Raw genomic sequence first — 22,349 nt, 5'->3', positions numbered from 1 at the left:
TTCCAAGGCAAGAAAAGTCTCAATCTTGACTAATGGTTTTGTACACATTAAATGGGAGAAATTAAGAGTCTCCACATGTCCTGTTTCTTAGTTAGGTGGATGCTGCTCCCTCCATCCTTACCGGTCTTATTTATGTCTAATGTCTAACTAATAGTTTATTCTGTACCGATCTTTGTTATTATTGTAATTATAAAATTAATTAATAAATATAATTTAATAAATTTTTTTATATTTTATATTATTATATAAAATTTCAAAAAATAATAAATTAATTATCTTAAATATTTTAAAATCTCTAAAATTTTAAAATTTTATTAATATTAATAAAATAAAAATATCTAATAAATAATTTTTATATTATAAATTAATATATCAATATATTTAATATTGTTATATTTTATTAACTGTTATCTAATTACAAAAATAATTTATTAATTAATATATATTAAAATATAATTAATATACTATTTTTAAAAATAAATTAAATATCTATTAATTAATTAATAAGATAAAATTAATATACTATTAATTTTTAAAATAAAACTAATATTATTATCTAATTTTCAAATGATCATAATATTTAAATATAAAAAATATCATATTTTTTAGTTAAAAATCAATTTTTAATTAAACATATAATTTATTAACTAATACATTAATAAACCGCACATAAATTCAGATCTCAAGAGAGTACACATAGTACATGTATCAAACTTCCTAATTCTATGTCAAAATTAACAAAAAAAATATTAAATCTTAAAATGGTCTAGTTATTGCAATTGCAACTTGATTGATCTGAGCCTGCCCCACAAATCAAACCAGCCCAAGCCACTAATTCTGACAAATAATATCCTTGGCCCAAGGCTAGCCCAAAACCTTCACGAGATCTTATGCAAGTCCGGCGCATAAATTAATAAGCAGTGTGTGAATATTATAAATGAAGCACACTCATTTGGGACTTGCCCCATTCTCAGACGTGTCGCAAGAATTTCCTGAAACAAGATACCTCTTGCATTCAAAGAGTTGCCAATGGACATTATTAAAAGTTCCAATTCTCTTCTCTAGTACTTGACATAAAGCAAAGTATAAAACATAAACATAAACTATACAAGAAACAGAACATAAATAGACGACGTGTAAGGTGGTTGCTAGGCTCTAGCCTTGAATGGGATTGCTCTGATGGTTATCTGGTGGTACAATGCAGCAAGTGCAGCGCCAATGAAAGGTCCAACCCAGAAGATCCACTGAAGAAGCAGATCAAATGCATGATAAATAAAAAGCTTATACACAAATTGTAATATTTTCTACTTACATGATCATCCCACGCATGATCCTTGTTGTATATGATGGCAGCTCCGAGACTCCGAGCAGGGTTGATGCCAGTTCCTGTAATGGGAATGGTTGCCAAGTGAACCAGAAAGACTGCAAACCCAATAGGCAGTGGTGCCAACACCTGCCATTTTAAAGGCCTCAGATGATTAAGAGTAAGAAAGCATCAATATTGTTGTCATGGGAGATTGTAATTTACTATCAACTATATGGGCGACACACCTTGCAGAAGCGACAAAATTTAAACAAGAAAGATTGATATTATTGTGCTCATTATTACAGATTATATTGACCGCTTGAGACTGGAAAAGTGGAAGAGGAAGATTACAATATGTAATTGGTTGATTCATCTCACATACATATGATAATTGCACATGATCGCAATAGGTTCATTGTCCAAGAACTTCTGTCTCCAACAAATTGAGTGGCAGGTGTGTCAAAATCTTGCAAAAATGTAGACTCTCCTAAGCTAAAGCGGGCAACTAGAAACTCTCATGTAGCTCCTAAGTTTTTTAAATACCAAGCTTGTACATATACTGCCACAAATGCTGCTGTAGGGTTATTATTTCTGCTATTTCTGATTAAGATAATAATACATATTAGATTTCTATTTAATTAGGAAGCAAAAAAATGGTCACATGCATGACATGTAACGAACCGAATGCATTAACTGCTCTGATGCAATTGGTCAGTAGCTAGGCCAGAGAACCATCTTATAATGTTCAAGCCAGGATACTGTCCAGCCTGAATGAAATGGGGTCAAGAACTTTGAGAATTAACAACCATAGATGGGTATAGCGAGAGGGGAGAGACAGAGATGAGGAAAAACTTACAGGGACATGAGAGTCTCTAGCACTTCTCTTGGCATCAGTAGCAGAGAAAACAGTGTAGACAAGTACAAAGGTACCGACAATCTCAGCACCAAGGCCATCACCCTTGCTATACCCAGGGTTCACCATATTGGCTCCACCGCCAACCCTCTCGTACGGTGTTGGCTGGAACACTTTAACCACCCCGGCTCCACAGATAGCCCCAAGGCACTGCATCACCATGTAGAATATAGCTCTGTTCAGTGACAGCTTTCTTGCCAAGAGAAGACCAAATGTCACCGCTGGATTTATGTGCCCACCTGTCTAAGAAAGAAAAAGAACATCAGAATACCAGGAATCAAAGTAAAAAAGAAAGGGAAGAGAAATCTCTGACCTGAGATACCAGCAGTGCAGTAAACAAGGGCAAAGATCATGCCACCAAAAGCCCAAGCAATGCCCTGAACACCAACAGAGGCACACTTGTTAGGTGACCTGTTGTAGCCCATGACAGTTAAGACAGTGATGTAGAGGAACAAGAAGGTGGCCATGAACTCGGCAATTCCAGCTCTATAATAAGACCAGGACTTGAGTTCACCAGGCAAAAACAATGGTGCCGATGGTGGCTCGTTATAGTCCTTCTCAGTCTGAGCTGCGGTGCCTATAGGTTGCCTTTCTGGGAACCTGTTTGCTCCTAACGTCACATCTTCTTCTTTCCCCTCCATTTTCTCTCTCTCTCTCTCTCTCTCTCTGCTTGCTTTACTTCTGAATAAACTCTCTTTGTTTTTCTTTTGTCTAGGAGCTGGAAGAAGTGAGGTTTCAGGCGGCAAGAGGTCAAGAACTGGATTAGAAGTCGCTCAAAAGAAAAGAAGGTCGCGCCACGAGTCATTAATCATGGCATGGCGTGAGAGGATTAAGCAAATATCAGGAAGTCCCTTTCACACGTGTTAACGTCTGTAATGGCTTGGAAACTCGTTCGTTTTTGAGTTCATAAAGCTCAGAATTCAAGACGAGGCACCTGGGTTAAGGACGTGATTTCACTGCCGGGTCCTAATAGCTTGACGCCTGTCACACGAATGGATCTTTGTTTGTTTAGTTATGACATAAAGAGTCAGGTCCAGTTGGACCCTCTTACGAAACACCGAGCCGCTTAGTATCATGCAACGTGCGCGCCCACGCCACCCCCTCAACCAACTCTTACATCTTTGCATAGTTCATGCAAGGTGCTCCAATTATGCAACCGAACAAAAATGAACCTGAATCATATAATCTCCATTTAGGGGGGGTCCTCTCAATACTCTGCCCGCAACGAATCTCTCTTCTCCACCTCTTCGGCTTCCATATTTCTCTTGTATAACACGGCAACGAATTTATTTGAGATTTAGATCATTTATAAACTCACGTAATCGGATCCGAATTTATACACTTTGTTATCCAATCACTTTTATTGAAAATTAAATATAATTTTTGTTTTATTTTGATTACCAAATTATTAAGCATTATAATTCTCAAAAAATTATAACGAATTATTAATAACCTTAAGTGTCATCTCTTTTTAATTGTTTCTTTTTTACCTCTTTATTCTATATTTGAATAATTATTATTGCTAAATTCATAACAGATATAACTCATAACTATTTACTTTTTAATCTATTTTTAGTTTAACATGTCTTTTTTGAATTTTCTTATTTATATCAACACTTAAAAATTTATTCAAATTATATATAAAAAGGACAATATTAAAAGTAAAATTTACTTAATTAACAGACGACTCACTCAATCGTAAAAACACTTAACAATTACTAATACGATTAATCAAGACAACTGTACCTAGCACCAATATTACATTAATTATCTAATCCCGCATGATTATACTAACCGGAAACTATGACTCTACCCTAGTTTTCATTTATTAGTAAGTTTTGAAATAATTATATTTTTAGTGTTTAAATTTGTCAAAAAATGAGAATTGAATGGTTGAACTTTTAAAACTACAAACTAGATGTGGCAATCTGTAAAAAATTAACAAAATAATGCTTTTAGCAGGTCACACATTATAAATAACGATGTAATTTTTTATATTAAATGAAATAAAAAATAAGAGACATGTGATAAAAATGTGTTATAAAAATAATAAAATGATAAACTTGTCCATCATATACAAACATATTTTTACCAAGTTATTAAAATTTTACAGTTCAATAAATATTAAAATTCATGAATTGAAAATTAAGAATTAGTACTACTAAATTGAGGATTAATAGATATTAGATAAAAAAGAGTTATATAAGATAAATTTACCCTAAGGCTGTATCACTAATGTGTCACGACCCCACCCGTGGGCCCGTGACCGGCACTAGGGAATGGGTAGGCTTAAGGCCACCGAAACCCGTAGTAAGCCTGACACTCACTGATTTAAACAAATCTCATCTCAAATTAATATTATTAAAGCCACAATTTATCTTAATAGCTACATTCTACATAAATACTTCGGTCTGCCAGAAAAACTAGGCGAGACCTGAAACTCAGAAAATTTACAACTGATACATCTACAATTACTACTGCGGAGAATCTAAGATTTACCAATTTACATACCAAATCAAATACTTCACCCGATGATGAAGGAGTCGGGTTACTGAATAGGAGTCGCGAGAGGACTAACAGTCACGAATCTGAAAAAAACATAAATGGAGACTATCAGTCTCGAGAGTGAGTTAAAATCAAATAATCTAGGGACTATTGCTTCTTCTCAGAAAACATAGATTATTCAAATCAGTATATCAAACCATACTGTAATCGTACCCTACTATTTCCTTCACATAAAATATTAATCATTCGAATCAAAATATCAACCATGCACGTAAATACAAATCACATTATAATCAAATACCATAATAAATAAATAAATAAAAATATATATTTACTTTTACGGGATGAGTGGCTCGGTAGAACCCTAAACCCCAAATTTTTAGTAGCCTTTCGGCTCTCTTAATCCAACAGGTCTGGCGCCCAGAGAGCAAGCTCGATCAGGGTCCTTACCTCCAGCCTGAACACTTGAATTCCAAATAAGCCGGCCAGAGAGCATCGCTCGATCGGGGACCTTAACTCCTAAGAATCAATCGAACTCGGCCAGAGAGCAAGCTCGATCAGGCAAACAAATCCATAATAACCTTATGTCCATAATCATTAGGGCAATTCGCGGTAGATGTAACTCTATCGGAAAGGCAGATTGTTCTACAGCCACATTTCCCCCAATTCGCAATCATCACACATATAATAAATATCATTATCCGATGAACTCATCCAACACATATCGGAAATAAAGATTAAAGATTTAAGATAAAACAATCATGTAAGGAGGAAAAATAATAACGTTTACGTTTGTCTTATTATAACATACTAATAATAATATTTATTAATTTCAAATATTAATATAAAGTGAAATCATTTATTTTGCGATACTAATAATCATACCATATTCTAAATATTTGAAAATCGACATGCAAAGCAAGATTAAAACCAACGACCATCTTGCCAAGTTTAGAGGAGCGGTCAGGCATGGGAGTCATCTAATCACAGAAAACAATTTATCAATATGTTTGAGACAATCGATCATTAATCCTGTCCTAGACTCCACTCCTAGATTCCCGTCGACGGCAGAATTCTCATCCTCAAGCTACAACACCCGAACATTACCCCAGAAAGCGGGTCCAGACCTCGGAAGAACACTTCAAATACTCAACAATTTAAACAACGGGAGTGGTCCCCAAACTTCACACTATTTCCGACCGCGCGCCACCAACAGCAAAAGATACATTTGACTCTGTTATGGCGGCAGCCAGCACAGAACAAATATTTTTAACTCACAAATAACATCAAATACTCAATATAATCCAATAGACACAAATTTAAAATCAAGGATTTCTAAGATTAACGGGCCAAAGATAATTATTATCAAGAGGCCTCGATCGCTCGACTATTCATGCCTCCCATCGGCAGCAGTCCGATCGACATCCGATATACACCATCGGACTCAACAACCAGATTACACACTTGACGATCTCACCAATTTCGATCGACACACGATCATCCGGAGATTGACGATTCGACGTACGTGGACGTCCGATCGGAGTCGACTGCCGGCCGGGTCGCACGTCGGTATCGGCGAAGACTGGCAGGAGAGTCGGGATACGCCCTCCGATCGTCCCATCTCCCGGGATCTCGGGATCTCACGAAAGCCAGCCCAAGGTGGCTCCTTACGGGAACTTCTCCTCCGGCACGTACCCTACGCGCCGCGCAAAGGCTCCGAGGATCGATCCGCCGAGATCGCCACCACCGAAGAGGGCGAACGCTCACGTAGTCATCATCGTCACTATTGCGCCTGGCATTGTACCACGCCACGTACTTGTAGCTACGCGGGCTGCCTTCCGGCTTGTCCTCATTGACCGGTAATGATGCAGCCCTTGCCATTACGTGATCGTATGCCGGCGTATGTGGACACAACCGCGGCATTGTATGTCGGCCCATTTCTTTTTTCTCTTCTTCTTCCCGATTGTTTCCCAATCAATATATCATTTGACCCCCTCGAACTTTTTCTTATTACAATTTGGTCCCTCAACTTGCTTAATTACTTACAATTCCATCCCTGTAATTCCAATTTAACCCCCAAACTTCTTTTTAGCCTTTCAATTAAGCCCCTAACTATTTAATTTGGGCCAAATCCGAATTATTGAAAATATACAATTACAAAAATGCCCCTGACCGACATATTTATTTACAAAAATACCAAGCTCACAAATTTCCATTAAAACCCTATAAAAATAACATTATACTTTCAATCCTTATTCCAAAATAAATTTCCAATTTAGTCCTAACCACAATTAAATTAAATTATCAATTTCCGCCTTAAAATTTAATACTACTAATCAATTATAATACCAATTCTCCCAAAATTCTTTTATAAAAACATCCTTTATAATTTCTTCCAAAATTTTTCAATATATAATTTTACTTATATAAATATGCATTTGGGAAAATTTGAATAACCAAAATATAATTATTTCTCAAATAATTTACTTGTATAATTTCTTAAAATTTCAAATTAATTGCGTATAGAAAATAACTCATTTATTTGATTAATATTAAATTTTTCATTAAATCATTTCAAATTAAACCCAATAATAATGAAGCTAAAATTAACTTAAATAAAAACTCATTATTAAATATATAAAAAAATTCCGGGTGTTACATAATGAATCTATTTTAGTTTTTGACTCGTTCAACAATTTTTACTCCCTTATATATATTTATAAAAAATTAAGAAAAAACTTTAAAGTAATCTATTAAAAACACACTATAAGAAAATAAATATTTAGCGATGCTTAAAATTTTATTTAAGGACACTTTAAAGTGTCACTATAATTATTACTGACGCAATACTAACCGTCATAATTGTGTTGCTAAATTAGTTGTCACAAATACTATAGCAATGTAAATATTTGTGTCGGTAAAATATTATTATGACATTTTTCCTTATCACGTTATTAAATTAATATGACGACGCTTGTTTCTATGACTGTTGCAAAATGAATAATTTATTTTTTTTAAATTTTACTGACATTATTAAATAATTGGATCTCTAAAATAATAATACTTTTTAGAATAAACGTCTTTAAATTAAAGACTCTCAATAAAATGGGTATCTTATATTAATGATAATTTGCATCTCTAATTTAGAAAACACTCAATAAAATGAGTATATCTAAAACTGATGATGGTCTCTGATAAGCGTAAATATAAATAATGATGCTTATAGTAAACATTATCATTAAATTAATTATTATATTAATGTTTACTTAAATACGTTGCTAACGTTTTGTAATTCTCGGACGTTTCTTTTAACAAGTGTTATTAATTTTTAATTTTTAGCAATATTTTTTAAAAGTGTTGTTAAATTGCTGTAATAATACACCTCTTTGCTATAAGTACAATACTTTGTTAAATTTTTATACATTATCACATTGAATTGTTAATTTTAAAAATTTAATTACTAAATTATTATTTCTTAATAAATACAAACACTAAGAATACGATTATCTCTAAATTTTTATTATGAAATCTAAACATTTAACTTACGAAGAAACTATTAAAAGAAAAACCCAAATAGTAAAAAGAAGGGAAAAGAACTCGCAGTAAAGACAAGATTCTTAATCCATTTTAATATAAATAAATATCATAAATCTTTATCAAATTTATTTATAAACTAATGTTATTATATGTTTATATAATAATAATTTATTTAGCATTCTATTTTATTAAAATCTTTAGAAATGTATAACTAAATGAAATTATATCAAATTCTTTTTACTACAATAAAATTACTGTCCATCCAATTACATATTTCTTTATTTCTCCTTCTCTTCATATCCCTATTTTCTTTTTTCTTTTTTTCCCTTGCATCTTTAAGCCTATATTTTATTTTTATTAAATATCACATTAAGTGGAAAAATTTACGAATAAGTTTCTGTTTTATATAGTTTTATAAAATTTAAGTAAAATACAGTGTTAACAATTAAATATATTATATTTTATAAAATCAATAATACCTATTGTTTTATGAAATTATATGAAGTTAAATATTTTCATCCACTGATAGCAATGAAAATTCAATATATATACATAACGGGATATTAATTAAAATAAAAACTATGTCTCTGTATGGTAAAAGAAAATTAGTAGTTAAAGAAAAGTAAAATGTAGTTTTATTTTTAGTCATAAAAGAGAGAGAGAGGGAGAGAGATAGAATGCACAAGGACCGGACCTCAACCAAACTAAACTAAAGTACCAAACAAACCCTAAAAAGGGGTCACGTGTGCGTCTGGGGGTATGAATGTGCGGCGACGTTTTATCGGACAGACTTCCTCTCTCAAGTCTCAATGTCTGGACAGCGACGCAGGGAGCAAAGTTTCGCAGTCACATAATAGTTATCTTTCTTTATTATTATTATTATTTTTATTTATCACTATTATTATTGTTATTATTATTCATATTAATATCCTCATTTTTTTATTTCAAATTTTTTTTTTTCTTTCTAAAACCTAAAAATTCACACTTATCAAGCTTCTCTCTCCCTCTCTCTCGTTTATCCATTTCTTCTTCTTTCGCCGACAAAATAACCGCCAAATCTCCTTTCAATTCGAGCAGTCTCTCTCTCTCTCTCTCTCTATATATATATATATATATAACTAATTTTCTCTCCTCCTTCAGGTACATTTATATTTACATTTCTTTTATTGGATCAATTTTGTTATAGAAATGGCTGTTTTAAGCCTTTATGTTTGTTTTTGTTTAAATGTTAAGCTGTTCGTTTTTTTTTTTCCAATTGAAGTTAGGGTATGTTATCTTTTGAATTGATATATTTTCCCTCTCTTGTTTGTGATTTTGCTTAAGTTTTGTAATTGTGTTCTAATTTTGTTCAGTGAATATATACTTAACTTAGCTGTTTAAGCTCAGTGTGATTATGTTTTAAATCCTATACAGGTTTGGAGAATGATTATATTTTTTTGGCTTTGTTTGTACAATGTTTCAGTTTTAGGGTTAGTTTAGAGGTATTAATTCATTTCTTTAGTATTGTTGCCATTGAGGTTATTTCATGTCTGAGACGCTGGTATTTATTTAGGTGGATTAAAGGTCAATAGAAGATAAGTCCAAAAAAACAAAAATGATGCAACTGTGATAATTTTGCGGACTAATAGTTGTGGATGGTTGGTATGGTTCAGCTACACAATATCATACGTCGACTATAATGGCTTATGGCTTATTAGAGTTTAAAAAATTAAAATGAAAGAAAGGAAAAATTAAAAGCACAATTAGTGTGGTGGAGCATTTTTGTTTAAATGTATGCGATTTCGCATGTGCGCACTCACACAAGGAGAGGTTTATCTTGCTTTGAAATTTATTGGAAGATTGACATATTTCTTTCAATAAATGGTTTTCTTTCAATAAATGGTTATGTGGTAAACCTTCTCTCACTCTATTGTACACCACTTTGAAGGTACAAGTTAAAGACTATTTATTGGAAACTACTATGCATTCATGGAATTAGTACCCTAGCGGGATTGATGTAGATTTGAGGACGTCCAAACAGGCCTGCTATTTGTTTACTGGCTCAAGATTTTGAACATCAAACCTGGCATCACAAACTTCTTCTCCAGATAGATATTTACAGATACACTTCTTAGTGTTTGAGAACTACTGTTAAATGTCAAAAGTTGATATGGCAGTCATTAAACCTGAGGTTTGATTCTTTTGCTGTTCTTGGAAGTTGACACCTGTAGCTAGATATTCTTGGCATGTTTAATCCATTCTAACTAGCAATTGAGATTCTAATATTATTGATTGCCTTATGTATGATTGAGAAGATCTTTCGCTCTTGTGTCCATTATCACTATGTCCCTGGCATGAGACAAATAGTTTGGTTTTATTGTTCTCTTATGCTCAGCTGTTTATGAACTTGCATGTTTGCTTGAATAGCGATTTCTATATTAGATATGCTTGTTGTGATATTCAAATACATGCCTATCCATGATAGGCTGCAATTGAGATCAGGGATTATGGCTGTGCTCTGAGATATTGGAAATAGGGAAGGTTGAATTTCTCAAATGTGAAATATTTGGTTCTTCTTATAATGCAGCATCGAGTTCTTGGGTGATACGAGGCTAGAGAAAGACATCATGACCATTTAAAACAAACTTAGTTTGCTCTGAAGTACTAGTATTTTGATAATAAGAAGCTACAGTTTATGAGTATCTGTGTGTTGGGGGATTGAGGAGAGGAAAAGGGGGTAAATTAGATTTCTTAACTCTTCATTACATAGTTTTTTTTTAAATAAGTTTTGATAGCATTATCACTAGCATCAATCTATGCATTACAGGTGGCGTAGAAGTGGATAAACCTGATTTGTGCTGTTATGAAACTGTAATGAATTGTCATAGTTACAGGATTTGGCTTTATTATCCTTTGAATCAGGGATCATATCATTCAATATATGTTACTTTCCGCATTATAGATCCTGTATTATAAACCTTACGGGAATTACACTTCAAAAGCTAGCCATTAAGATGGGGGAATCCAAATCCATACAAATATTCATTGAAATCCTATACTTTCAATCTGGGATCCAAGTCCCATATCTTGCCACTAGGATATAACATTCTGACATTTGGATCTTCAATTAGTGATCCTTAACTTCTTAATGTTTCTTATGCATTTAAAACTGATGCTAGATTTTGTGCTTAAGAACTTAGAAATAGAAAATGAGGGAATGGAGTTGCTGAGATCTAGTATTTCATCAGCCAAAATTACAATTTCACATTAACCCCCCAAAGGCATAACATGTTAACGAGTAAATAGCTTCTTTCTGTTACGTCCGACAGTAGTAACTTCTGGATATTGTCCTGTGTGCTTTTTATATTGGCATATTTATATAAATAAAAATATTCATACCAAAAGGCAGCCGTCATATTTTCAGGTTTGTATTGGTAACTTTACTGAGTGCCACTTTTCTTGATTTGTTTTGGTGCTTGTTTGTGGCGACCATATCTTCATATATCGGTATTAGGATTAATCTCAAAGCTATTTTGGCTCTTACATGCATTTTCAGATGATGAAATCCTATATCTGGCTTCAGACTGCTGATGGTTCAATTCAGCAAGTGGAACAAGAGGTTGCTATGTTTTGCCCCATGATATGTCATGAAATTATACAAAAAGGCCTGGGATCGTCCAAGAACTATGCAATATCTCTTCCACAACGAGTCAATCCTGCAATGTTGAGCCTGATTCTTGATTATTGCAGGTTTCATCAAGTACCAGGTCGCTCTAACAAGGTTTCTTTGCATTTCTGAGTTGTCATTTATTGGCTTTATGTGTTCTTCTTGCATGTGGAATTTAATGTATTAATTTATTGTCAATTGGAGAATTTTTGACTAATTGCTTAACATCCTCAATGACTTAGATGCTTTCTTGATAAAGTTTTAAAAGATGTCCTAGTATAGGTATACTATATGTCAAAAGTAACATTTAGTCCCGACTTGTTTTGTAGGAGCGGAAGTCTTTTGATGAAAAGTTCATTCGAATGGACACAAAAAGACTCTGTGAGTTGACTTCTGCTGCTGACAGCCTCCAGCTGAAGCCTTTGGTCGATCTTACTAGTCGTGCACTTGCAAGAATTATTGAAGGAAAAACCCCTGAGGAGATACGTGAGATATTTCATTTACCTGATGATCTTACAGAGGTGTCTGATGCTTGTTGGATTGTGCTTAGATGCAATTTTTTTCTGATTTGTTATTTTAATATAGCATTACACTAATATAGGAAGAGAAGCTTGAACCTTTGAAGAACACAACCGATGATCCAAGAATCCGACTTTTGAATCGACTCTATGCTAAGAAGAGGAAAGAACTAAAAGAGAGACAAAAACTAAAGGTGAAACATGACATCTTGTTAAATTTTTGTTTTTTAGTTTCCAACTGTATTCTTTGAAATACATGTTATTCAATGCATTGTTATCCTAGGTGCTTGCCTTGTAGGGGCTCCTTTAGTCGAGTTTTAGGAACTCGAACTTTTCTCTGAACTTCTACTTGCCTTCTTGATAAAACATAATCTATTAAATATTACTTAGGAAACTAGTTGGTAACTACCAACTAACACAATAACTACCCCTACAAAATCGACAACCACCCACACAATAAGGTGACTGAACCTCGCACTTAGCAATACTTGAAAGGAAATATAACTACTAAAAATTGAACATAAACTGCCAGTAATGAACATAACTGCTGACTCTTTAGTTGTTATACATGGCTTGAGAGCATCCCCAGCACTACTCTCTATATGCGTCCTTATAAAATTATAAATAACTAACTTTTTATTTTAACTCACCTTGAAATTTGTGTATATTCTAAAAATACTCTCTATTTTACTCCATAATTAATTTTTTATTAATAAAGTAAGAAGAGAGAGAAGTCAGTAAGGAAGTGACTCTTAGAAGAAAAAGTAAGGGAGATAAATAATAAAATATAGTTAAGAGCCATTGTCTGCCTCCTTAAATTTAAGGAGAGAGAAGTCATTTTAGGGAAGGAGAATGAATTAGAGAATCTCTTGGAAGCCTAATTTTTGCATGTACTCCCTATAATAAAGGAGCATTATTTAAGAGCTTGTTGGGGATGCTGTAAGAATGGTTGAGCTAATTGGCATTCCAACTAAATTTCATAACTTATTTTCACGTCTACAATGATTGTAACTAGACCTCTCTTGTGTTTTAGAATGTTGAGGCTCAAGAAGAATGCGTGGATGACCGCTCAGTTGATGACCTCTTATCATTTATTAACGGAGGAAATAAAGGTATACGTCCCTTTCCTTTCCTTCCTCTGTATTTTTCTTTTTGAAAATTGTGGCCTTGGCAGACAGTTTCTTTTTCACCTCAGTTTTGCAGTTGGAAAGGTTCCTAACTACATGTAGTCCAATCATGTTGCGTAAACAGTGTTCTAATAATCCCACGCAGTGGGAACTAAAATCTAAAATAAGGAAGTGCTAATCAATAGTTAACAAATCATTTTCTATAGGAATTATTTTTGTATTTGAGTAGTATGAATTTAATACATTGATTTAATTCAAAAACATGAAGAATGTCAGTCAAGAACTTCAGGAAAATTTAAGAAATTCGGTTGATTTTTGTTTCACAGTTTCCAAAGGGTTAAAAACGCCAAAGAATAAAAAGAAGCAGCAAAGAAGAAAAGATCAGCAAAAGAGCACTTCTTTAAATGAAGCCATTGAGACACATAAAAAGGTTAAACCAACTATGTTGCCATCCCTTACTTTGTTGACATCTTAGTTTGTGTTTTATTCAAGTTCTTGATTTTCACCTTCTCTAGGAAACAAATGGTCTAAATTCTTCGTGTCATACTGCTGAGGTTGATAATGAATTACAGTCTATTACCAGTGAGACCTCAAAGTCACAAGGTGTGGAGGATGAGATTTTTGCCCCTAAAGTTGAGTTTGATGATGTTGATATTGATGATGAGATTGATCCAGCACTAAAAGAAAAAATTGATAGGTGAGCATAAACTTTTGAGTTATCGAAGTATTCCTAAATTGCATATGTATATCTACCTGCTTCTTATGTATGCCTGTTCTATTGTCAAATGGAAACCACATGCTGGGTGACAAGGAGAGTTGTCAATTTCTATTCATTTGAAGGAAAATGGTCACACATCAGTACATGTGCATTTCTGAGATATGAATTGCTGATGCAATGCAGAATAGATTTTAGCTCTTGATTGTGGTTTCTCTTCGGAATAAATAGACCGGAAATTTTCCTTTTCATCTTTTGACTCAGGGAGGTTGAAGATTTTGCTCGGAGACTGAATTCAGATTGGCCTGAAAGAATGCAGGAGCTTCTATCTTTGAGTCAAGAGAAAAGGCCAGGTCATTTTGCAATTAATGGCAATGGTGCCTTGGGAGGATATGGAGGTATGGGTTCTTTCCTTATGGTTTTGATGTTGCTGTTATGATCTCCTTTGTGCCTGCAGTTATATTTATCTTGTTTGTATTAGTAGCTGCCTCCCTTCTTTCATAGCATGAGGTCTCTTTGTTATGTCATAATACTTGAGTTTTAGGATTGACAACATCATTCTGTAGTCAATCGCATTAGTTATCTACATGTGTTGTATTGATTCGTTCACCCACCCATTCATGGTGAATGATCTATGCAGTGTATTTCATTTTATATGGGAAGGACTCTCATCATTTAGTTTTTGCATGATCACGTTCACCCACCCATTCATGGTGAATGATCTATGCAGTGTATTTCATTTTATATGGGAAGGACTCTCGTCATTTAGTTTTTGCATGATCAGGCTCTTGGTTGCCTTAATGTTGGCAATCAGCTGGAATGATTAGCTGAATAGTATATGCCATATAATGAATAGAATATACTCTACTCCTGTTATGTAGATCGTTGAGGCACATTTTCGTTCTCCCTTGAGAAACTAGTTTTCAAGTGTTCCTTCCTGAATATTACATCCAGAGATGCAGTTGTGGGGAAATTTTATCTCAAGGATCTGATAAAATTATATGCGTTTGATTTATCAAATAGAGCCAGCACTATGCTTTAGAACCTCAACACACTGAGCCATCACCATCATGTTCTACAATAACTCATGAAATGCTTTGTTTGGATGGAGAGGATCAGATCCGGAGCAGAAATGAATTTTGCAGTATGGCTATTTCCTAGGGTTGCCAATTGCTGGAACAATTTTGACCGGATGCTAATACTCTGTTTATGAATGGCACCAACAGAAGATGTGAATCCACGTGTAAGTTTTTTCACATTATTTATTTATTCTTTTTTTCCCATTGAAAGCAAAAAAGAAAAAGCAAAGAAAAGAATTTATTGTGCCTTTATAGGAGGTGATTTTGATTGTGGGGGTGACCTTTTGTACTTTTTAAGCGAAGTAATAAATGGGAAAAATGTTCCATCAGACAGTTCCATTCAATTGTCATAAGTTTGTGAGGTTCACCAATAATGAGGATGCAATTATTGGTGATTTCTCTTTCCATGAAAAAAGGACATAGGAGGAGAGACATTGTTAGCCTTTTACGAAAGTTCTATTTTGAATTAAATATTTTCTTTGAAAGATACATTTAACCACTTCACTGTACTTCGTGTGATCATTAAATGAAGTGGCTTCGATGTTATATTGTCGTTGTGCGTGCAGTTTTCCTGGACAGGATGTGGTGTCGATAATGAGAGATTTGGGAGGAGGCAGTTTGCCTGATGAGATGATGAGCGCCCGCCGTTATTTGTCTTTGTATTGTTTAACCTAAGGTGATCAATGTTGAAGCAATAGAAACATCATGCTCAGAAACATGTATTTCTTATAATTTTTTATAAGCCAACAATTGGGCTCTTCGGAATTTTTGTGTATGATCTTACCACCTGATAGGGTCAGTCAAAAACTAATGAAAATTGGGCAGGACACACTGCGAGAGTCGACTTCTCATTCATTCCACAACTATCTGAACGGAAAGGTATTTACTACAGCTTTGAAATATTTAAACAGGATCGCTAAAATTATAGATATACTTGAAACAAGGATAAAATTATGGTAACCTAATTAAGCCTAAGGAAAGTGGTGCTTAGGCTTACATGCCTAATACAACAACGCATGTTGGTCAAGCCTCATTCTAAATTCACTTCCAACACACATTTTTATGGTTACGTACAAGTATTATCAGCTCTCCTACAACTTATACAGGTGACGTTTTTTGAGCTCCATCGTGTACTAAACACCCTAAAATTAATAAAAAAACTACAGTGAGTTGTGTTCATTAACCTTTTGTCTTTGTTATTGAGATTGAGGGGGTTGAAATCGGATGTGTGGGCAAGGCCTCTCAGGAGCTCCCCTTGTCCATAGTGCTTTGAGTTCACCTCTCTTCTTTCCCAGTGTCAAAAAAGTGCCTGCATCCATGACCAAAGAATCACACATCAATGCTGTGCGGTGGCTACCTCAAAATGAGTACTTGCCTATTTTGACATGAAAGCAACCAGTAAGTTGATCTCATCTAGTTAGCAGAGGTACGAATGCACCTTCTGAAGCCATTCTCACTTACCAAGTGTGAACGGAACAATATAGAGCAGTGCTGGCTGGCCGTGCCCATCCATCATGTTCAAAGCCACATAAGTGATTAGAAGACCTGCAGCGGAAATATTATGGGATCATTTACCAATGATACGAGGTCTATGAAGTTGAATACTACACAAAATCAACTCTTGTCCGGAGAAGTATAAAAATTATCTACATTCTACGTTATCTTATGTAATTGTGGCCAAGTATATACAGTTGTCATTTCTCGTACCTAAACCATAAGCAGTCATGGCCCACAGAAAGTAACCTGCTCGAAGATTCTTCTTTGTCAGCCAATCATACCTGCAAAATATAATGAGCACAATTTCATTCATAAAACAGTCAAAGCATCACAAACTTTAGTTTCCCAGTTTGTATGAAAACGTAACAAGATAAATTTCCGATACAGTCAAATGGTCAATGGAACAAGCGTTCTAGCCTACGCCTTACACGTTTAGGTCCAAAGTAACATATGGTGCAAGCCTGAATCCCAAACTAATTAACGAAAAAAAAAGAAAGCAGCTAATATCCCGATTACGGCACGAGTAAGTTTGTCTGGATGTTCAAGGGAATCTTGCATCATTTTTTGTGGGCTAAGTAGTCAGCCGTAGGCCCCATAAGGTAACAGGAAAAGAAGGCTACCGAAATCTATAAATGCTTTCCAAGGGATTAAAAAACAATCGCTTTCAATCTCAGGGACTTTTATGGACAAAATCGAATAACTTATATGGCTCCAAACTCGTACCTTAATGCAAAAGCAACAAGCAATCCAGGCAAAATGATATCACCAAAACCGATAATACTATAGCCACCCCAAGGATCAAACATCCGTGGGATTTTCAATAACATTGGTATACCATCCTCTCCGCTCTTATCACCCCGAGCCACCTGCAAAAAATAGTCAAAACTAGAAAATTTAAGTTTCATCACAAATAACATAATTCTGCTGCAGACATTGGGCCTTGCCAATACTCACCACTATCATTACACTCTCCTTGAACCACAGCTTGGAAACAAACACCCAGAAGATGTCATACAAAAATGCGCAACTGAGAAGAACTGTTCCCACCTGATTCCATTATTTTTTACCCCATGAGAAGGACAAAAAGATAAAAGCACCCGTTAGTTATCAGCAATAAATCTTTTTCAGGTCATGCTATGACCTTCCACATTTTACAAGTGTTTCTTCCAAAGTAAGAGGAACTTAGAGTCTCTAGGCCAAAGCTTGAGAATCTTATGGCTGAGCCTCTAAACATTCCATGGTGTAAGAACTTTTTCACTGAAGAGCTGGAAAGTGGAATCTAGTTAAATTAAATCAACATAGACTAAAAGAATATGTTTCTCAAGTAAGTCTTTGCCAATAAAGTAGCATAAGGAGAGGATGAAGTGCATAGCAAAACAATATTCCCATACTAACAATTATAATCAAATCACCTTGAGGTTCGGTACGTGAACAATCTGAAGAACCGTGATGATTAGTGTGATGCCCTGATTGATGAAAAAGAAAAACAAATTAGATATTCCCTCTACTTTCCAGATATCAAATGATCTATGTGAATGTGTGCTTCTTTGAAGCATGTAAAGCTAAGACTAAGAGAAGGGAGGTCAAAAATAGAAGATGCTTCTGGTGAGCAGTAAATTCTGCTAAATAAAGATATTTAGAAGTCATTCATGAAATCTAAAATGTATGCTGGAACAAAAGAACGCAAAGTGTAAGAAACTAGATTTAATGGAGTCAGGTTTTAGCAGGTTAAAATTCAACTATGCAGGTAACCAAATTAGGTTGACCCTTATGTTAAAATGTCTTATTTGAAAATTATTGGTGCTTTTGGATGGTTGCATGAATTGGAATTTGATAAGAAGAGAAATGATAATTTATCGTACAAGGATGTCTTGACCTATCCAGGCAAATGAAACACGCCGGTACACTGCCCAAACAACAGCAAATGCTATGCAGAAGGGAGAGACGGCCAATGTCAAATGTGAGACAGCACCAAAGAAGGGAACTTTTATAAATGATTCTCCAGCATGTTGGAAACATCTGAAACTATATATGGTTAACTGTCAGTTTGATCTTCTACATATTCTGAAAAAAAAATAACAAAAGAGTAATATGTGACAAAGAAACTTATCCAAACATATATTCTTTTGCCTCTAAAAGTGATAATGATTGCATGGTTCTCACTTTATGGTTCATTTTGACAAAAATATGTAGTTGCACTAGGGAATTGTCATCTAGATATAATGCATTTGATACCAAATATTCACAGGCTACAAAAATGAGCTATTAAGGACATAGTCCAGTGCCTGAACATTAGAGGTTTAACCTGTCCTTTTAAATATCTTAGATTGTGTTCTAAGAGTAATTACTTTATTAAAGGAAGAAGTTGCATTCGAAGTGTCGAGAGAAAAAAAAAGAAAGGAAGAAAAAGGTATATTTACAACAACAGAAAAAAAATAGAGCCTGTACCAGAATAACATGGCTCTCCAATCACATTCAATTGAATAATCTTTCAGAGAGAACAATATGGGAAGGAGTGAGAAAAAAGGTAAAGAGTAAAGCAAGATTGGCAAGAAAGAAGGAAATGTTTATTTAGAGACTGCCAACCTAATTCAGTGATGCCAACAAATAATGATAAAATTCACAGTGCAATGGGACAATTTTGCTGGATATAAAAGGTGGAAAACGAACATACCACGATAACAAAGCTACCAAGCAAGTTTGCAAGCCCTGGAAGCATGAAGAAATTGAAATTCATCATAAGCCGAGAACTATAGTGCATCCCACTGAGTAACTTGATTAAGAATTAAGATATCCTACATAAATTTTCACATGCATATGTACTGAACTGGTGAGGACAATTTAGTTGCAATAAGGAAAGACACACCTCTGTGCCACCAATGCAGAACAGAACCACCAGAACATCCATAAACCACAATGACATGAGTTTGTAAAGCATGACCAAGAAACATGAAGCAACCACAACAAAGAGAACGGCAGATGTTATGTTGATGTTAACAACACCACTGGATGGAACACCTTCTGTTTGTTGAAAGTCATCTGAACCATCCTGTAGGAACAATAATATCCACATATTACTTGAACAGATCAGGGACTTATTGACCAAGGCTCACAGTTGACAAAGAATTTTTAGCTGTCAAAATGCTTATTTCACCTTTAAAAGTTTATCCTGCTCTATAGTCACTTCTCTGGCACTCCATGCAGACCAATAAGAAGCACCTAATATGGTACCAACAGCCATGAGCCATAAGAACACTTCTGCAACATCAACAAGAGGACGCTGTGGAGAATATAGCTGCACAGAAACTGAAGAAAGAGGATCAAACATATTGAAGGGTGAATACATAAATGGCCCATTCGAGAAACTGCATAAGATTTCACATTAAGTATTGAAGAAATGAAATCTCCCATGAATTACGTCCATAGCAACGAAAAGGCTAATATAACTCTGTTACTGATTCAAGGGTATACATGCAGATTGTGAATAGCATACCTGTGGAGCTATTCTTAACATAATGTTCCAAGCTTGCTCCAGCATCTTGTGGAAGCATGACAGCAGGAATGCCTATAATTACATCAGCTTCATTTGCTTCACAAACCATCTTAAAAAGCTCTGCCAGAACAGTTCAAATTTCAAGACAAGAAAAGAGAAGTTCAGATGAGGATGTGGTTCCAAGCTAAAGCCCCAAGAAATCCAGGCACTTCCAGCATAAAGCTTATTTGACTCATTGGGATATTCTGAATTTATGATAGAAAGAATACCTTTCCTTAATAAAAAGGATAAATAAACAAAAGACAAAAGCTACATATAAATACCTGTCCGGTAATTTATTATAAGAATAGCTGAAGCATTAGCCTCTTCAGCAATATTTGACTTGGTAGTGAAGCTGCAGTTACCTCGGCGCACCAAAATGACATCTCTATTAAGCTATCAAGAGACAAGGTAGTCCAGATTACAATAATATATAATGTATGATTAGAATTACGGCATCAGATTATAGACGAGAAGACAAACAGGAAACATGTTGAAAACCTTATTCTTTGGCAGAATGCAAAGATCAGGAGGGTCTGCCAAAACAAGTCTAGTTTTATTGGCACGTTTTTCCTTCGATTCCAAAGTAGGACCAAAGCGAGCACCGACACCAACATACTCGATGTTTTCAATACCATCAACCCAAGTAGCAACTTTTACCTATAACATAAAACAGGATCCAATGAAACATAATGCGCAAAACATATACTTCAGCAGAATGGATAGGAGGATAAAGCAGAAAACAACTCTGGGCAACACCGACTAAATCATATTCAAGTGTAACATACAATTCATGGCGGAATCCCATACCAGCTTAAAATAATATCACATCTCTAACTTCTAACTTATCACTAGTTAATGTCCATCAAAGAAAAGTTACAAACATCTCCAATTGACTCAGGCTAATACCATCTTTTAATAAAATTAGAGTTGAAATTTTTACACAGGATAATTATTTAGCAATAATTGAAAGCAACATAAACAAGGATCTTGACATTTTTTTTTGCAACGTTGATTTTTCCCCAATTTCTCAGCAATTTAAACGCATAAAAAGATAAGAGAGAGGAAAGGTTAATTTTCAATAATCCAAAGCAGCAAAAGAAAAAAAAAAAAAAAAAAAAAAGAAACTTCGCACCATTCCATTACTTACCCAATTTTCTGAGAACAGAAACAGAAAAGCACTAACATATAGAACTTAAACTTCAGGAAAAAAAAAGAAAAAATCAGATGAACCAATTAACTATTCAGTAATTGACTCAATTAAGCCAATAACAAAATTATTCATCAAAATAATATATTAAACCAAACATCCAACCACGAAGTACATAAATTCCTGTTTTAGTGTTTTCTTTACTCTGAAATTTTCTAGGCAACCAAAGAGAAATCAACAGTAATCAATCATCATCAAATAATAAGAAAGGAGGATAAAACAAAATCTTTCTAAAAATAAAAAGGAAGAGTGAACTTAGTTAGGTATATAAAACTATACCAGAACAAAGTCGTTATTGCAACCAGGTCTCTTAGGAGCTACATCATCGTGATGTACTATATCACTAGCTGAACCATAACAAGGACTTAAAGCTAATACGCTCACAATTAAGTATATACTTAATTTTATTTCCATTTTCAAGATTGATTACTTTCTTTAGGGTTTTAGAGAGAGAGAGAGAGAGAGAGAGAGAGAGATTAGAGAAGAGGCAGAGAGGAGAAATGTGAAATGGAGTACAAAATTCAATACTTTAGCTTCTTCTTCTTTCTTTCTTTAAAAAAAAAAAAAAATGTTTTTAATGCTTGTCGTTTTAGGATGATACATGAACAAAACGCCGTCTGGTAACCGTCATTGAACTGGTGCTTTTCCCGTTGGAACGTGTTGGATGGTTTTGTTATCTGACGCGCTTTGTTTCGAGCGTTTGTTCATTACTTTTTTTTTCTCTTTTTCATTTTCATTTCCGTTACCATTCAGTTTGGAGAGTC

At 34.4% G+C, this 22,349-nt stretch overlaps 3 protein-coding genes across 12 annotated transcripts; 1 reads left to right on the top strand and 2 right to left on the bottom strand.

Annotated features, from left to right (window-relative positions):
- Positions 1–636: 636 nt before the first annotated feature.
- On the bottom strand, positions 637–2,964 carry LOC8261891 (aquaporin PIP1-3). Of its 2 annotated transcripts, none has more exons than XM_048375723.1 (4): positions 2,533–2,964; positions 2,163–2,458; positions 1,313–1,453; positions 637–992 (listed from the first exon to the last, which is right to left on the bottom strand). In XM_048375723.1, exons 1-4 carry the CDS (start codon positions 2,858–2,860, stop codon positions 879–881), a joined length of 879 nt encoding a protein of 292 aa, XP_048231680.1. In that variant the 5' UTR covers positions 2,861–2,964; the 3' UTR covers positions 637–878. The 2 variants fall into 2 exon arrangements, with proteins under 2 accessions (XP_048231680.1, XP_002511872.2); XM_002511826.3 differs by lacking the exon at positions 637–992 and adding an exon at positions 994–1,244 and having other exon boundaries at positions 2,533–2,959.
- Positions 2,965–8,943: 5,979 nt separating this feature from the next.
- Positions 8,944–16,111, top strand: LOC8261890 (SKP1-like protein 21). 8 transcript variants are annotated; one of them, XM_015728720.3, is made up of 11 exons: positions 8,944–9,401; positions 10,189–10,431; positions 11,797–12,021; positions 12,237–12,428; positions 12,509–12,619; positions 13,459–13,537; positions 13,879–13,982; positions 14,125–14,249; positions 14,532–14,665; positions 15,429–15,510; positions 15,913–16,111. In XM_015728720.3, the coding sequence occupies exons 2-10, from the start codon at positions 10,396–10,398 to the stop codon at positions 15,464–15,466; spliced, it is 1,044 nt and encodes a 347-aa protein (XP_015584206.1). In that variant the 5' UTR covers positions 8,944–9,401; positions 10,189–10,395; the 3' UTR covers positions 15,467–15,510; positions 15,913–16,111. The 8 variants fall into 8 exon arrangements, 6 of the variants coding, with proteins under 6 accessions (XP_015584206.1, XP_015584181.1, XP_015584202.1 ...); XM_015728695.3 differs by having other exon boundaries at positions 8,948–9,401; positions 14,068–14,249; XR_001536433.3 differs by having other exon boundaries at positions 8,949–9,401; positions 14,068–14,249; positions 15,291–15,510.
- A 70-nt stretch (positions 16,112–16,181) lies between these two features.
- LOC8261889 (signal peptide peptidase-like 4) lies at positions 16,182–22,100 on the bottom strand. Of its 2 annotated transcripts, none has more exons than XM_002511824.4 (14): positions 21,865–22,097; positions 20,877–21,035; positions 20,660–20,771; positions 20,337–20,456; positions 19,998–20,149; positions 19,710–19,892; positions 19,518–19,552; positions 18,706–18,868; positions 18,256–18,309; positions 17,798–17,890; positions 17,567–17,709; positions 17,054–17,124; positions 16,808–16,891; positions 16,182–16,655 (listed from the first exon to the last, which is right to left on the bottom strand). In XM_002511824.4, exons 1-14 carry the CDS (start codon positions 21,997–21,999, stop codon positions 16,543–16,545), a joined length of 1,617 nt encoding a protein of 538 aa, XP_002511870.2. In that variant the 5' UTR covers positions 22,000–22,097; the 3' UTR covers positions 16,182–16,542. The 2 variants fall into 2 exon arrangements, with proteins under 2 accessions (XP_002511870.2, XP_015584179.2); XM_015728693.3 differs by having other exon boundaries at positions 16,539–16,721; positions 21,865–22,100.
- Positions 22,101–22,349: the final 249 nt, after the last annotated feature.

This window comes from Ricinus communis, chromosome 1 (genome assembly GCF_019578655.1).
Source record: "Ricinus communis isolate WT05 ecotype wild-type chromosome 1, ASM1957865v1, whole genome shotgun sequence".
NCBI classification, from domain to species: domain Eukaryota; kingdom Viridiplantae; phylum Streptophyta; class Magnoliopsida; order Malpighiales; family Euphorbiaceae; genus Ricinus; species Ricinus communis.
Note: the sequence above shows the minus strand (reverse complement) of the source record. Positions and strands in the feature narration are given on the sequence as shown.